The sequence below is a fragment of the Leucopleurus acutus genome (assembly GCF_964270905.1).
Source record: "Leucopleurus acutus genome assembly, chromosome: 14".
NCBI lineage: Eukaryota > Metazoa > Chordata > Mammalia > Artiodactyla > Delphinidae > Leucopleurus > Leucopleurus acutus.
This window is the reverse complement of record NC_139156.1, coordinates 75,269,776-75,284,847: the sequence shown is the minus strand read 5'-3', so window position 1 is coordinate 75,284,847 and position 15,072 is coordinate 75,269,776. Positions and strand designations below refer to the sequence as shown.

The following is a 15,072-nucleotide window of genomic DNA, read 5'->3' as shown; positions in this document are numbered from 1 at the left end:
ATTACAATGCAGAAAATACATATTTTCCCCTTCTACATTGCTTTTGGTTGAGGTAATAAAAATACAAATTTTGGTGGATGTTTGCATAAAGGTGCAGACATGTTTATTCCAAGGTTAAACAAAGCATGAATGATTCTGTGGAAGATGTTGACTGTGCTGCCCATATTCTGCACAATGCTTGCTGTTCAGATAGCTTCTGATGTTCTTTCTATTGATGTTGAAGTAATTGTCATGAAGTTGTTCTCTTACTTCAACACTTATACTATTTGAATTGAGTGATTAAAGGATTTTTGTGATTTTTTTAATTGGCATTCAGTATTTTTCATTTCTCTTGCATTCAGAAACTCATTGACTCTCTTTAACAAACACAGCTGTAAGAGTTCTCAGTTTATTTAAAGCACTGAAATAATATTTTAATTCTCAAGAAAAAGCCCCCAATTCTTGTTTAACCTTTTAAATATTCCATTGAATTAAGCTAATTTGCTTATTTCTTGTACATAGATTTCAATATCTTTTTAGCAATAGGATTATGGAAATTGAAAGAAGAGCAAAAAGTGTTAGTGAAATATTCCACTGTTTAATGAAACTTAGTGAAATCTTCATGTCAGACTGTTCTTAAAAGGGAAAACATTACTTATGGAATAATAGGAATAGGAAAATAAATTTTGACTTGTGGATAATCATTATTGTACTTGCCATGACTGTATTTTGAAATGAGTTTCATCTCTTGAAGAATTTGATTCTTTTACATGGATGTTACTAACTGCTCTTATAGCATGAGGACAAGTGGAATTGTCATGTGTAGTTAAAAAGGAAAGGAAAAAAATTGACAAAAAGTTTTCTTTTATCAGTGGGCAGCATGTTAAAAACTTGTTAATCAAGAGATCCATCGTAATCCTGAAGAATGGAAAAGGCAAGTTCTGCCATGAATAATGGTATTGTTTCAACAAATCAAATCTGAAGAGCAATTCCTAGAGTTGTTAACTTTATGCCATTATATCTGCTCAGAACGCTAAAGTTGAATGTCTTTTCTCATTAATTAATGTCCAATGGACAAAGAACGAAGTAAGTGAGATGTGACTACTGTAGAAGATATGTTATAATGAAAATGGAGCAATGTAACAGTCTCTGGAAGAAATTGTATAACTCAATTCTGCAAGGAACTGTTAAGGAGAGCCAATATCTCAGGAAAATGGTTAATGAAAGATATGTAATTTAGATACTTAAAATTTATTTCAGATGAACAACGAATAAAAGTATGTCTCATGGCTTGTATTTGCTAAATCTGGCAATTTTACCCAATGTGCCCAAAGTCACCGACCCTTTTTTTTTTATTGAAGGGAGTATACTTGATTTAGTGTTGTATTAGTTTCAGGTGCACAGCAAAGTGATTCAGTCATATATGTGTGTGTGTGTATATATATATAGAACTTCAGTTTTATATAATCTATATACATACACAGAAAAATACTTTCAGATTCTTTTCCATTATAGGTTACTACAAGAAACTGAATATTATTCCCCTATGCTATACAGTAGGTCCTTGTTTATTTTACATATAGTAATCCCAAACTCCTAACTTATCGCTCCCCCCTTCCCCTTTAGTAACCATAAGTTTATTTCCATCGCAGAGACTTTTCTAATTGAAGTGGCTCTAAGGCTTTCAGGAAATGTACCGTGCACAGCTTTCTGGCACAGGACGGGGCTGTCACTATGGGCCTTCTGCGCATGTGCACTGCCTCCCCCTCCCCCCTCCACCCGGATGCTGGGCGTGTTCCCGTTCCGCGGCCGCTGTCTCGCGAGGAGATGGTTGCAGAGCCTCCGGCGGCTGCGAGCCCGGCAGCTGGCGAGCAGGACGCTGCTGTGGAGCACCGGGGGAAGATGAAGCTCCAGGCTAGAGGCGGGTGAAAGAGGAAACGGCTTTGTGTCCAGATTCGGTGTAAATCTGGCCCCGTTTTTATGCACCTGTTGAGAACCTGCACGTCCCAGCGCTTAATTTTCTCATCTCCAAGGTGCCCTGTCGTTTGAGGCCTCGGTAAGACCGCGCGGAAACTGGCCCTTGGCTGTCAGTAGATGCGCACTTTTCTTCTCAGCGGAGACCCTTGTTCTTTTCCACTCAGGATCTCGCTGAATCCTCCCAACCACCTGTGGTCAGCGTCGCGTCCCCTTTCTAACAGTGAGGCTCCAAGACGGGATAGGAATTCAAAGTGGCGAAGGGAGCAGGGGAAGGAGCAAGGCTAGATCCCATGCCTCGTTCTCTGCCCAGCATGAAATCTGAGCATGAGTCGGTCGCAGCAGTAAGCAGCTTGAGTACCCTAACCCCTCAAGGAAATAGTTTTGAAGTGAATGCAGCATTGGTTTTGGGGGATTTTTTCTTGTTTCTAAAGAACCTGTGAACATAAGTGGAGGCGTCCAGGCCCCTCTGACCCCCTCCAGCTTTGCCTGTGCCCTCAGTAGCACCAGTTTGCTTTTACAGGAGGTCCTGCTTAAGGTCCAGGAGCTTTCGATCTTGGATGAATATTCTAACTGGCTTAGGTTTCACCTTTCTTGCAACAAAGCGGCTTTTGTGGGGTAGGAAGGGGGATTCCCGGGAGCGTGAATTGTCCCGGTAGGACAATCAGTGCGCCTGAGACCTCAGGAGCGATCCAGAGCCCAGGTGCAAAGACGCTTGTTGCTCAGCTGGAAGCAATTTGGGTCCTCCTGCCGGAACCAGTCATATGCAGACTGTCACAGACTGGGTGATGGTGGAAACCTTGGGCCAACTTTCCAGAGAGATGTAAGCTGTGGTTGGGATAGGAGGACAAGACAAAAGGAACAGAAGATACTGCTTCTTGGGGAGTTGTGAAGGCATCGTGTGGCGGGAAGAGCTGACCAGCCACAGGGGAGGGAATTACCGTCTTCCTTCACTCTTTACTCCACTCTTTATGAGCTCTGAGCTGTTCCCACACTCGGCACAACTAGAGATATACTGATGCCCCCTGTATCCCGATCTTACAGAATCAGAGATGGTACTGCAAGACAGGTCGTTAAGACTTGGACTTAAGACAGGTCTATTTCTGCTTTACTTAAAAGATGGAGTTGGATTGGGGTGGGCAAGAAGTGGGTCAAAAATGTTAAGTGGTTACAATTCTACGTTTTGTTACGGCAGAATCAAGAGGAGACATGGAGTCTCTTGATGGTCTAGGCAGGTCTTTTCTGCATTAACAACAGATAAGTCGAAACCAGTTTGGTTTGGTTTGTTTTTTTTATTAAAAAATACTTTTGAGACCTGAAACCAATTTAAGAGTAAACCGTTTTTTTTCCTTCCAAAAAAGACCAGCCCTTTTTTCCTTCCAAAAATACCCCATCCTTTTTTTCAGAACCTTGTTGAGATTCTCTGGTTTGTAATGAACATTACAAATTTTTGTGCTGAATATTTTTGCTCAGCATCAGTTTTAATGAAAGCATTGTGTTCTATTCCTTGGCTTTTCCTAATTGGGTTAATTAGTTAAATGTGTTGTTTGTATTTTTTCTGTGTTAGAGCATACATTGTTAACAAATCAGCAGAAACCAAATGTTTTTACATTTGAAAACGAACTTGTCCAAATATTACATAATCATCCCAGAGTCATGCATGGACACCCGAGTGCTTCCCTCCCTCACTGTTATCCTTTCTGCTGCTTCTCAAAGTGTCTCCCATTCTGAGGTGTTTCGCTAGCTGCTATGTGGAGCTTTCTAGGCAGGTGATGTCACTCATGAGCTTTCCTTCTTTTTCAGGTGTAGCCCCTCAGTTCTCTACATTCTTCCAGGAGCAGCAGAAAATGATCACATCCCAGGTGAGTCGTTTAATTTATGCACAGTTTTGCTTAACACTGATTATTTGAGGTTTATAAAATATCTATGCATTCATATGAAATAGTAGAAATAGATATGTTAACATCAGGAAAAATATAGAACAGAAGTCAGCAAATTGCAGTCCATGGGCCAAATGTAGCATGCTGCCTGTGTTTTTATGGCCCACAAACTAAGAATTTTTAGATGATTGAGAAATAAATCAAGAGTAGTAGTCTGTGATGTGAAAACTGTATGAAATTCAAATCTCAGTGTCTGTAAAGTTTTATTGGAACACAGCCATGCTCATTCATTTATGGCCGTGGCTGCCGTCAAATTACAAGGGCAGAGTTGAGTGGTTATGACAGAGACTGTGTGGCTCACAGGCCTAAAATGTTTACTATGTGGACATTTACTGAAAAGGTTTGCTGACTTCTGATTTAGAACAGCAGATCAACAGTAGGACAAAGGTGCCATGTAGGTAAATGCAGATCCTGTGATCTTACTGAGTTGTGAAACTGGGCCATAAAAAAGTTTTTTGATAGACCTCATTAGGTGACATTGTGAACCTTTTTTTTCTTAATTTTTGGCTGCGTTGGGTCATCGTTGCTGCACGCTGGCTTTTTCTAGTTGCAGCAAGTGGGGGCTACTCTTCGTTGCAGCACACAGGCTCAGTAGTTGTGGCACACGGGCTTAGTTGCTCCGCAGCATGTGGGATCTTCCCGGACCAGGGCTCGAACCCGTGTCCCCTGCATTGGCAGGCAGATTCTTAACCACTACGCCACAGGGATGTCCAGTGACATTGTGAACCTTCTAGTGACAGTCTTGCAGTTGCATAAAGAAGTGGTAGGAATAAAGTGAATGATTTTTGTCTAATCCAGGGGAAAAGTTGAGATGTTGAAAAAAAAAATGTGATAAATAATTCAAATGAATTAGAGCATCATTAGGACTCATGGTTGTTCAAAGAAGGGACAAGTCTGGGTAGACCAGGGTGACCTAGGTTGGTTATTAGGATGAGGCAGGCTATGTGACCATACTGAGGACTGGGCAGAATATAAATCTTTGTAGAATATGGCAAGGGATTCCCCTATTTTAATTGTGGCAAAATACATATAACATGAAATTCACATTTCAACCATTTAAAAGTGTAGAAATTAGTGGCATTTTGTACATTCATGATGTTATGCAACCATAAACACCACCTACTTCCAGAATATTTTCATCACACCAAAAGGAAAACCCTTACCCTTAATAAGCAGTACTATATAGCTTAATAAACAGTTACTCCCCATTCCCCTCAGCCCCTAGCAACTGCTAATCTGTTTTCTGTTTATGGATTTGCCTTTTCCGGATAGCTCATATAAATGGAATCATGAAGCCTTTTGTGGGTGGCTTCTTTCACTGATCATGTTTTCAAGACCCATCCATGTTGTAGCTTGTATTACTACTTCATCCCTTTTATGACTGATTAATATTCCATTGTATGTATATACTACCTTTTGTTTATCCATCATTTGATGGGCATTTGGGGGTGACTCCATGTTTGGTTATTGGGAGTAGTGCTGCTGTGAGCATTCATGTACAAGTTTTTGTCTGAAGACCTATTTTCAGTTCTTTCCTGGGAGTGAAATTGATGGATCATGTGATAATTCTGTGTTTAACTTATTTTGAAACTGCTAAACTGTGTTCTGCAGCAAGTCCCTTGCAAGGCCTTATAAATTTTATGTTAGCTTTCCTATTTCCACACAAAAAGGCTGTTGAGATTTTATAATTTTTTAAACTAATTAATTAATTGTTTTATTTTTTTGGCTGAGTTGGGTCTGTGTTGCTGCACGTGGGCTTTCTCTAGTTGCGGCAAGTGGGGGCTACTCTTTGTTGCGGTGCGCGGGCTTCTCATTGTGGTGGCTTCTCTTTGTTGCAGAGCATGGGCTCTAGGCGCGTGGGCTTCAGTAGTTGTGCATGGGCTCAGTAGTTGTGGTGCACAAGCTTAGTTGCTCTGCAGCATGTGGGATCTTCCCAAACCAGGGCTCAAACCTGTGTCCCCTGAATTGACAGGCAGGTCCCTAACCACTGCACCACAAGGGAGGTCCAAGACGAGATTTTGATAAGGATTGCATTGAATCTGTAGACCGCTTTGGGGAATCTTGCCACTTTAAGAATATTAAGTATTAGAATCCATGAACATGAGATGTTTTTCCATTAATTTAGGTTTTTAATTACTTTCAGCAATGTTTTGTAGTTTTCAGAGTATACAACTTACATATACTTGCTGAAACTTATTCTTAAGTATTTTGTTCTTTTTTTTTTAATTTTTTAAATTATTTTTAACATCTTTATTTGAGTACAGTTGCTTTACAATGGTGTGTTAGTTTCTGCTTTATAACAAAGTGAATCAGTTATACATATATATATGTTCCCATATCTCTTCCCTCTTGGTCTCCCTCCCTCCCACCCTCCCTATCCCAACCCTCTAGGTGGTCACAAACCACCTAGCTGATCTCCCTGTCCTACATGGCTGCTTCCCACTAGCTATCTATTTTATGTTTGGTAGTGTATATATATCCATGCCACTCTCTCACTTTGTCCCAGCTTACCCTTCCCCCTCCCCATATCCTCAAGTCCATTCTCTAGTATGTCTCTGTCTTTATTCCTGTCTTGCCCCTAGGATCTTCATGACCATTTTTTCCCTTAGATTCCGTATATGTGTGTTAGCGTATGGTATTTGTCTTTCTCTTTCTGACTTACTTCACTCTGTATGACAGACTCTAGGTCCATCCACCTCACTACAAATAACTCAATTTCATTTCTTTTTATGGCAGAGTAATATTCCATTGTATATATGTGCCACATCTTCTTTATCCATTCATCTGTCCATGGACACTTAGGTTGCTTCCATGTCCTGGATATAGTAAATAGAGCTGCAATGAACATTGTGGTACATGACTCTTTTTGAATTATGGTTTTCTCAGGGTATATGCCCACTAGTGGGATTGCTGGGTCATATGGTAGTTCTATTTTTAGTTTTTTAAGCAACCTCCATACTGTTCTCCATAGTGGTTGTATCAATTTACAGTCCCACTAACAGTGCAAGAGGGTTCCCTTTTCTCCACACCCCCTCCAGCATTTATTGTTTGTAGATTTTTTGATGATGGCCATTTGACCGGTGTGAGAAGATATCTCATTGTAGTTTTGATTTCCATTTCTCTAATGATTAATGATGTTGAGCATTCTTTCATGTGTTTGTTGGCAATCTGTATATCTTCTTTGGAGAAATGTCTATTTAGGTCTTTGCCCATTTTTGGATTGGGTTGTTTTTTTGATATTGAAATGCATGAGCTGCTTGTAAATTTTGGAGATTAATCCTTTGTCAGTTGCTTCATTTGCAAATATTTTCTCCCATTCTGAGGGTTGTCTTTTGGTCTTCTTTATGGTTTCCTTTGCTTTGCAAAAGCTTTTAAGTTTCATTAGGTCCCATTTGTTTACTTTTGTTTTTATTTCCATTTCTCTAGGAGGTGGGTCAAAAAAGATGTTGCTGTGATTTATGTCATAGAGTGTTCTGCCTATGTTTCCCTCTAAGAGTTTGATAGTTTCTGGCCTTACATTTAGGTCTTTAATCCATTTTGAGTTTATTTTTGTGCATGGTGTTAGGGAGTGTTCTAATTTCATACTTTTACGTGTACCTGTCCAGTTTTCCCAGCACCACTTATTGAAGAGGCTGTCTTTTCTCCACTGTATATTCTTGCCTCCTTTGTCAAAGATAAGGTGACCATATGTGCGTGGGTTTATCTCTGGGCTTTCTATCCTGTTCCATTGATCTATATTTCAGTTTTTGTGCTAGTACCATACTGTCTTGATGACTGTAGCCTTGTAGTATAGTCTGAAGTCCGGGAGCCTGATTCCTCCAGCTCCATTTTTCGTTCTCAAGATTGCTTTGGCTATTCGGGATCTTTTGTGTTTCCATACAAATTGTGAAATTTTTTGTTCTAGTTCTGTGAAAAATGCCAGTGGTAGTTTGATAGGGATTGCGTTGAATCTGTATATTGCTTTGGGTAGTAGAGTCATTTTCACAATGTTGATTCTTCCAATCCAAGAACATGGTATACCTCTCCATCTATTTGTATCGTCTTCAATTTCTTTCATCATCGTCTTTTAATTTCTGCATACAGGTCTTTTGTCTCTTTAGGTAGGTTTATTCCTAGATATTTTATTCTTTTTGTGGCAATGGTAAATGGGAGTGTTTTCTTAATTTCACTTTCAGATTTTTCACCATTAGTGTATAGGAATGCTAGAGACTTCTGTGCATTAATTTTGTATCCTGCTACTTTACCAGATTCATTGATTAGCTCTAGTAGTTTTCTGGTAGCATCTTTAGGATTCTCTATGTATAGTATCATATCATCTGCAGACAGTGACAGCTTTACTTCTTCTTTTCCAATTTGTATTCCTTTTATTTCCTTTTCTTCTCTGATTGCTGTGGCTAAGCTTCCAAAACTATATTGAACAATAGTGGTGAGAATGGGCTGCCTTGTCTTGTTCCTGATCTTAGTGGAAATGGTTTCAGTTTTTTTTTCACCATTGAGGATGATGTTGGCTGTGGGTTTGTCATATATGGCCTTTATAACGTTGAGGGAAGTTCCCTCTATGTCTACTTTCTGGAAGGTTTTTATAATAAATGGGTGTTGAATTTTGTTGAAAGCTTTCTCTGTATCTATTGAGATGATCATATGGTTTTTCTCCTTCAGTTTGTTAACATGGTGTATCACATTGATTGATGTGCATATATTGAAGAATCCTTGCATTCCTGGGATAGACCTCACTTGATCATGGTGTATGATCCTTTTAATATGCTGTTGGATTCTGTTTGCTAGTATGTTGTTGAGGATTTTTGCATCTGTGTTCATCACTGATATTGGTCTGTAGTTTTCTTTCTTTGTGACATCTTTGGTTTTGTTATCAGGGTGATGGTGCCCTTGTAGAATGAGTTTGGGAGTGATCCTCCCTCTGCTATATTTTGGAAGAGTTTGAGAAGGATAGGTGTGAGCTCTTCTCTATTTGTTTGATAAAATTCGCCTGTGAAGGCATCTGGTCCTGGGCTTTTGTTTGTTGGAAGATTTTTAATCACAGTTTCAACTGCAGTGCTTGTAATTGTTCATCTTTTCTGTTTCTTCCTGGTTAAGTCTCAGAAGGTTGTGCATTTCTAAGAATTTGTCCATCTCTTCCAGGTTGTCCATTTTATTGGCATAGCTTTGCTTGTAGTACTCTCATGATCCTTTGTATTTCTGTGGTGTCAGTTGTAACTTTTTTCATTTCTAATTCTATTGATTTGAGTCTTCTTCCTTTTTTTCTTGATGCGTCTGGCTAATGGTTTATCAATTGTGTTTATCTTCTCAAAAACCAGCTTTTAGTTCTATTGATCTTTGCTATTGTTTCCTTCATTTCTTTTTCATTTATTTCTGATCTGATCTTTATGATTTCTTTCCTTCTAACTTTCGGGGTTTTTTGTTCTTTCTCTAATTGCTTTAGGTGTGAGGTTAGTTTGTTTATTTGAGATGTTTCTTGTTTCTTAAAGTAGGATTGTATTGCTATAAACTTCCCTCTTAGAACTGCTTTTGCTACATGCCATAGGTTTTGGATCGTCATGTTTTCATTGTCATTTGTTTCTAGGTATTTTTTGATTTCCTCTTTGATTTCTTTAGTGATCTGTTGGTTATTAAGGTGTGTATTATTTAGCATCCATGTGTTTGTATTTTTTAAAGATTTTTTTCCTGTAATTGATAATCTCATAGCATTTTGGTCGCAAAAGATACTTGATACAATTTCAGATTTCTTAAATTTACCAAGGCTTGATTTTTGACTCAAGACATGATCTATCCTGGAGAACTTAAGCACTTGAAAAAATGTGTATTCTGTTGTTTTTGGATGGAATATCCTATAAATATCAATTAAGTCCATCTTGTTTAATGTATCATTTAAATCTTGTGTTTCCTTATTTATTTTCATTTTGGATGATCTGTCCATTGGTGAAAATGGGGTGTTAAAGTCCCCTACTATGATTGTGTTACTGTCCATTTCCCCTTTTATGGCTGTTAGTACTTGCCTTATGTATTGAGGTGCTCCTATGTTGAGTGCATAAATATGTACAGTTGTTATATCTTCTTCTTGTAGCAATCCCTTGATCATTATGTAGTGTCCTTCTTTGTCTCTTGTAATAGTCTGTATTTTAAAGTCTGTTTTGTCTGATATGAAAATTGCTACTCCAGCTTTCTTTTCATTTCCATTTTCATGGAATATCTTTCTCCATCCCCTCACTTTCAGTCTGTGTATGTCCCTAGGTCTGAAGTGAGTCTCTTGTAGACAGCATATATACGGGTCTTGTTTTTGTGTCCAGCCAGTCTATGTCTTTTGGTTGGAGCATTTAATCCATTTATATTTAAGGTAATTATCAATATGTATGTTCCTATTACCATTTTCTTTTCTTTTCTTTTCTTTTTTTTTTTTTGTGGTATGCGGGCCTCTCACTGTTGTGGCCTCTCCCGTTGCGGAGTGCAGGCTCAGCGGCCATGGCTCACGGGCCCAGCCACTCCACAGCATGTGGAATCTTCCCGGACCGGGGCACGGACCCATATCCCCTGCATCGGCAGGTGGACTCTTAACCACTGCGCCACCAGGGAAGCCCTGTTACCATTTTCTTAATTGTTTTGGGTTTGTTATTGTAGGTCTTTTCCTTCTCTTGTGTTTCCTGCCTCGAGAAGTTCCTTTAGCATTTGTTGTAAAGCTGGTTTGGTGGTGCTGAATTGTCTTAGCTTTTGCTCGTCTCTAAAGGTTTTAATTTCTCCATCAAATCTGAATGAGATCCTTGCTGGGTAGAGTAATCTTGGTTGTAGGTTTTTCTCCTTCATCACTTTAAATATGGCCTGCCACTCCCTTCTGGTTTGCAGAGATTCTGCTGAAAGATCAGCTGTTAACCTTATGGGGATTCCCTTGTGTGTTACTTGTTTTTCCCTTGCTTCTTTTAACATTTTTTCTTTGTATTTAATTTCTGACAGTTCGATTAATATTGTCTTGGCTTGTTTCTCCTTGGATTTATCCTGTATGGGAGTCTATGTGCTTCCTGGAGTTGATTATTTCCTTTCCCATATTAGGGGATTTTTCAACTATAATCTCTTCAAATATTTTCTCAGTCCCTTTCTTTTCCTCTTCTTCTTCTTGGACCCCTTTAATTCAAATGTTGGTGTGTTTAATGTTGTCCCAGAGGTCTCTGAGACTGTCCTCAATTCTTTTCATTCTCTTTTCTTTATTCTGCTCTGCAGTAGTTATTTCCACTATTTTATCTTCCAGTTCACTTATCCGTTCTTCTGCCTCAGTTATTCTATGATTGATTGCTTCTAGAGAATTTTTAATTTCATTTATTGTGTTGTTCATCAGTGTTTGTTTGCTCTTTAGTTCTTCTAGGTCCTTGTTAAACATTTCTTGTATTTTCTCAATTCTATTTCCAAGATTTTGGATCATCTTTACTATCATTATTCTGAATTCTTTTTCAGGTAGACTGCCTATTTCCTCTTCATTTGTTAGGTCTGGTGGGTTTTTGCCTTGCTCCTTCATCTGCTGTGTGTTTTTCTGTCTTCTCATTTTGCTTAACTTACTGTGTTCGGGGTCTCCTTTGCGCAGGCTGCAAGTTCGTAGTTCCCGTTGTTTTTGGTGTCTGTCCCCAGTGGCTATGGTTGGTTCAGTGGGTTGTGTAGGCTTCCTAGTGGAGGGGACTAGTGCCTGTGTTCTGGTGGATGAGGCTGGATCTTGTCTTTCTGGTGGCAGGTCCACGTCTGGTGATATGTTTTGGGGTGTCTGTGGCCTTGTTATGATTTTAGGCAGCCTCTCTGCTAATGGGTGGGGTTGTGTTCCTGTCTTGTTAGTTGTTTGGCATAGGGTGTCCAGCACTGTAGCTTGTTGGTCGTTGAGTGAAGCTGGGTCTTGTCATTGAGATGGAGATTGCTGGGAGATTTTTGCCATTTGATATTACGTGGAGCTGGGAGATCTCTTGTGGACCAGTGTCCTGAAGTTGGCTCTCCCACCTCAGAGGCACAGCCCTGACACGTGGCTGGAGCACCAAGAGCCTTTCATCCACATGGCCTGGCAAAGCTAAGACAATGCTCTGACGTATCATGGGCACAGGTGGGTGAGCCCAGCTGGACAGGACCTGTGTTATGACCATACCAGAGCCTGGATGGGTCCTCTGACCCCTACATGGCCTCGTGCTGGGATCCAAGAACTCCTGCGGAATGTCCTACCTGTGCTTGGGTCACTGCAGACATGTACTCAAGTCCGGGGTCTGTCCTGCAAGGTGACTTGCTAGTGTTGCAGGGTCTTCTGCAGAGGCAGGGGTGGCTGTGGCTCACTGTGAGGACAAGGACACTGGCAGCAGAAGTTCTGGGAAGTACTCCTTGGTGTGAGCCCTTCCGGAGTCTGCCATTGGCCCCACCAAAGGGCTGTGTAGGCTTGTATTTTGTTCTTTTAGATGCTATTGCATATAGAATTGTTTTCTTAGTTTCTTTTTTGATTGCTTACTGATAGTGTGTTGAAATACTACTGATTTTTGAGTGTTAATCTTATATCCTGCTTGGCTGAATTTGTTCTAGTTCTAATAGTTGCTTTGTAGATTCTTTAGGAATTTCTATATTTGCTATCATGTCATCTGCAAATAGAGATAGTTGTACTCCTTCCTTTCCATTTTGAATACCTTTTATTGATATTTATTTATTTTTTTGCCTAATAGCCCTGGCTAGAATTTCCAGTACAAAGTTGAATATAAGTTACCAAAGCAGGCATCCTTGTTTGTTTTTTTACCATCTTAATGTTCTTAAGTGTACAGTTCAGTAGTGTTAAGTTTATTCACACTGTTGTATAACCAACCTTGAAAACATTTTCATCTTGCAAAACTGAAACTCTATGTTCATTAAACAAAAACTTCCCGTTCCCCTCTGCCCCCTAGCCAGTGGCATCCTCCATTCTACTTTCTGTTTCTATGAGTTTGACACTCTTGATACTTCATATAAGTGAAATCATACAGGACTTGTCTTTTTGTGACTGGCTTATTTTACTTAGTGTAATGTCATCACGGTTCATCCATGTTGTAGTATGTGTCAGAATTTCCTTTTTAAAGGTTGAATAATAGTCCATGTGTGTATATATCACATTTTTGTTTATTCATTCATCTGTTGATGGACATTTGATTTGCTTCTGCCTTTTGGCTGTTGTGCATAATGCTTCTACGAACATGGGTGTACAGGTACCTATTTGAGACTCTGCTTTTAGTTCTTTTGGATATATACCAAGAAATGGTATTGCTGGATCACATGGTAGTTAAATTTTATTTTTTGAAGAACCACCATACTGTTCTTCACAGCAGCTGCACCATTTTATATTCCACAAACAGTGCACAAGGGTTCCATTTTCTACGTATCTTCACGAACACTTGTTATTTCTTTTTAGATTCCACGTATAAGTGATATCATATGATATTTGTCTTTCTGTATCTGACTTACTTCACTCAGTATGATAATTTCCAGGTCCATCCATGTTGCTGCTAATGGCGTTATTTCATTCTTTCTAATGACTGAGTAATATTCCACTGTATGTATGTACCACATTTTCTTTATCCATTCCTCTGTCAATGGACATTTACATTGCTTCCATGTCTTGGCTATTGTAAACAGCACTTCAGTGAACACTGGGGTGCACAGATCCTTTCGAACCATGGTTTTCACTGGATATATGCCCAGGAGTGGGATTGCTGGATCATGTGGTAGCTCTGTTTTTAGTTTTTTAAGGAACCTCTATACTGTTCTCCATAGTGGCTGTATCAGTTTACATTCCCACCAACAGTGTAGGAGGGTTCCATTTTCTCCACACCCTCTCCAGCATTTATTGTTTGTATACTTTTTGATGATGGCCATACTGTCTGGTGTGAGGTGTTATCTCAGTGTAGTTTGATTTGAATTTCTCTAATAATTAGTGATGTTGAGCAGCTTTTCATGTGCCTCTTGGCCATATGTCTGTCTTCTTTGGAGAAATGTCTATTTAGATCTTGCACCTGCTTTTTGATTGGGTTGTTTGTTTTCTTGATATTGAGCTGCATGAGCTGTTTGTAAATTTTGGAGATTAATCCGTTGTTGGTTGCATCATTTGCAAATACTTTCTCTCATTCTGTGGGTTGTCTTTTCGTTTTGTTTGTGGTTTCCTTTGTGCAAAAGCTTTTGAGTTTAATTAGCTCCCATTTGTTTAGTTTTGTTTTTATTTCCATTACTTTAGGAGACAGATCGAAAAAGATATTGCTGTGATTTATGTCAGAGTGTTCTGTATTTTCCTCTAAGAGTTTTTTGGTATCCAGTCTTAGATTTAGGTCTTTAATCCATTTTGAGTTTATTTTTGTGTATGGTGTAAGAAAATGTTCTAGTTTTATTGTTTTACATGTAGCTGTCCAGTTTTCCCAGCACCTCATATTGACTAGACAGTCTCTTTTCCATTGTATATTCTTGCCTCCTTTGTTTTACATTAATTGACCATAGATGTATGGGTTTATTTCTGGGTTTTCTATCCTGTTCCATTGATCTATATTTATCTTTTTGTGCCAGTACGATGCTGTTTTGATGACTGTAGCTTTGTAGTATAGTCTGAAGTCAGGGAGCCTGATTCCTCCAGCTCCGTTTTTCTTTCTCAGGATTGCTTTGGCTATTCGGGTTCTTTTGTGTTTCCATAGAAATTTTAAGACTTTTTGTTCTAGTTCTGTGAAAAATGCCATTGGTAATTTGATAGGGATTGCATTGACTCTGTAGATTGCCTTGGGTGATTATTGTCATTTTTACACTATTGATTCTTCCAATACAAGAACATGGTATAACCTTCCATCTGTTTGTATCATCTTCAGTTTCTTTCATCAGTATCTTATAGTTTTCAGAGTACAGTCTTTTGCCTCCTTAGGTAGGTTTATTCCTAGGTATTTTATTCTTCTTGAGGTGATGGTAAATGGGATCGTTTTTAAATTTCTCATTCTGATCTCTCATTGTTAGTGTATAGAAATGCAACAGATTTCTGTTTATTAGTTTTGTATCCTGCAACTTTGCCAAATTCGTTGATGAGCTCTGGTAGTTTTCTGGTAGCATCTATTAGGATTTTCTATGTATAATATCATATTGTCTGCAAACAGTGACAGTTTTACTTCTTCTTTTCTAATTTAGATTCCTTTTATTTCTTTTTCTTCTCTGATTG

The 15,072-nt window shown here is 39.0% G+C and overlaps 1 protein-coding gene across 1 annotated transcript in view; it reads left to right on the top strand.

The window, feature by feature from the left end:
* The first annotated feature begins 1,877 nt into the window (after nt 1-1,877).
* ZNF37A (zinc finger protein 37A) overlaps nt 1,878-15,072 on the top strand; it is a 56,266-nt gene continuing 43,071 nt past the window's right edge. Inside the window, exons 1-2 of the mRNA XM_082854882.1 lie at nt 1,878-2,035; nt 3,757-3,815. Coding sequence (XP_082711008.1) covers nt 3,801-3,815 — 15 coding nt within the window. The 5' untranslated portion in view covers nt 1,878-2,035; nt 3,757-3,800. The remainder of the gene's footprint in view (nt 2,036-3,756; nt 3,816-15,072) is intronic.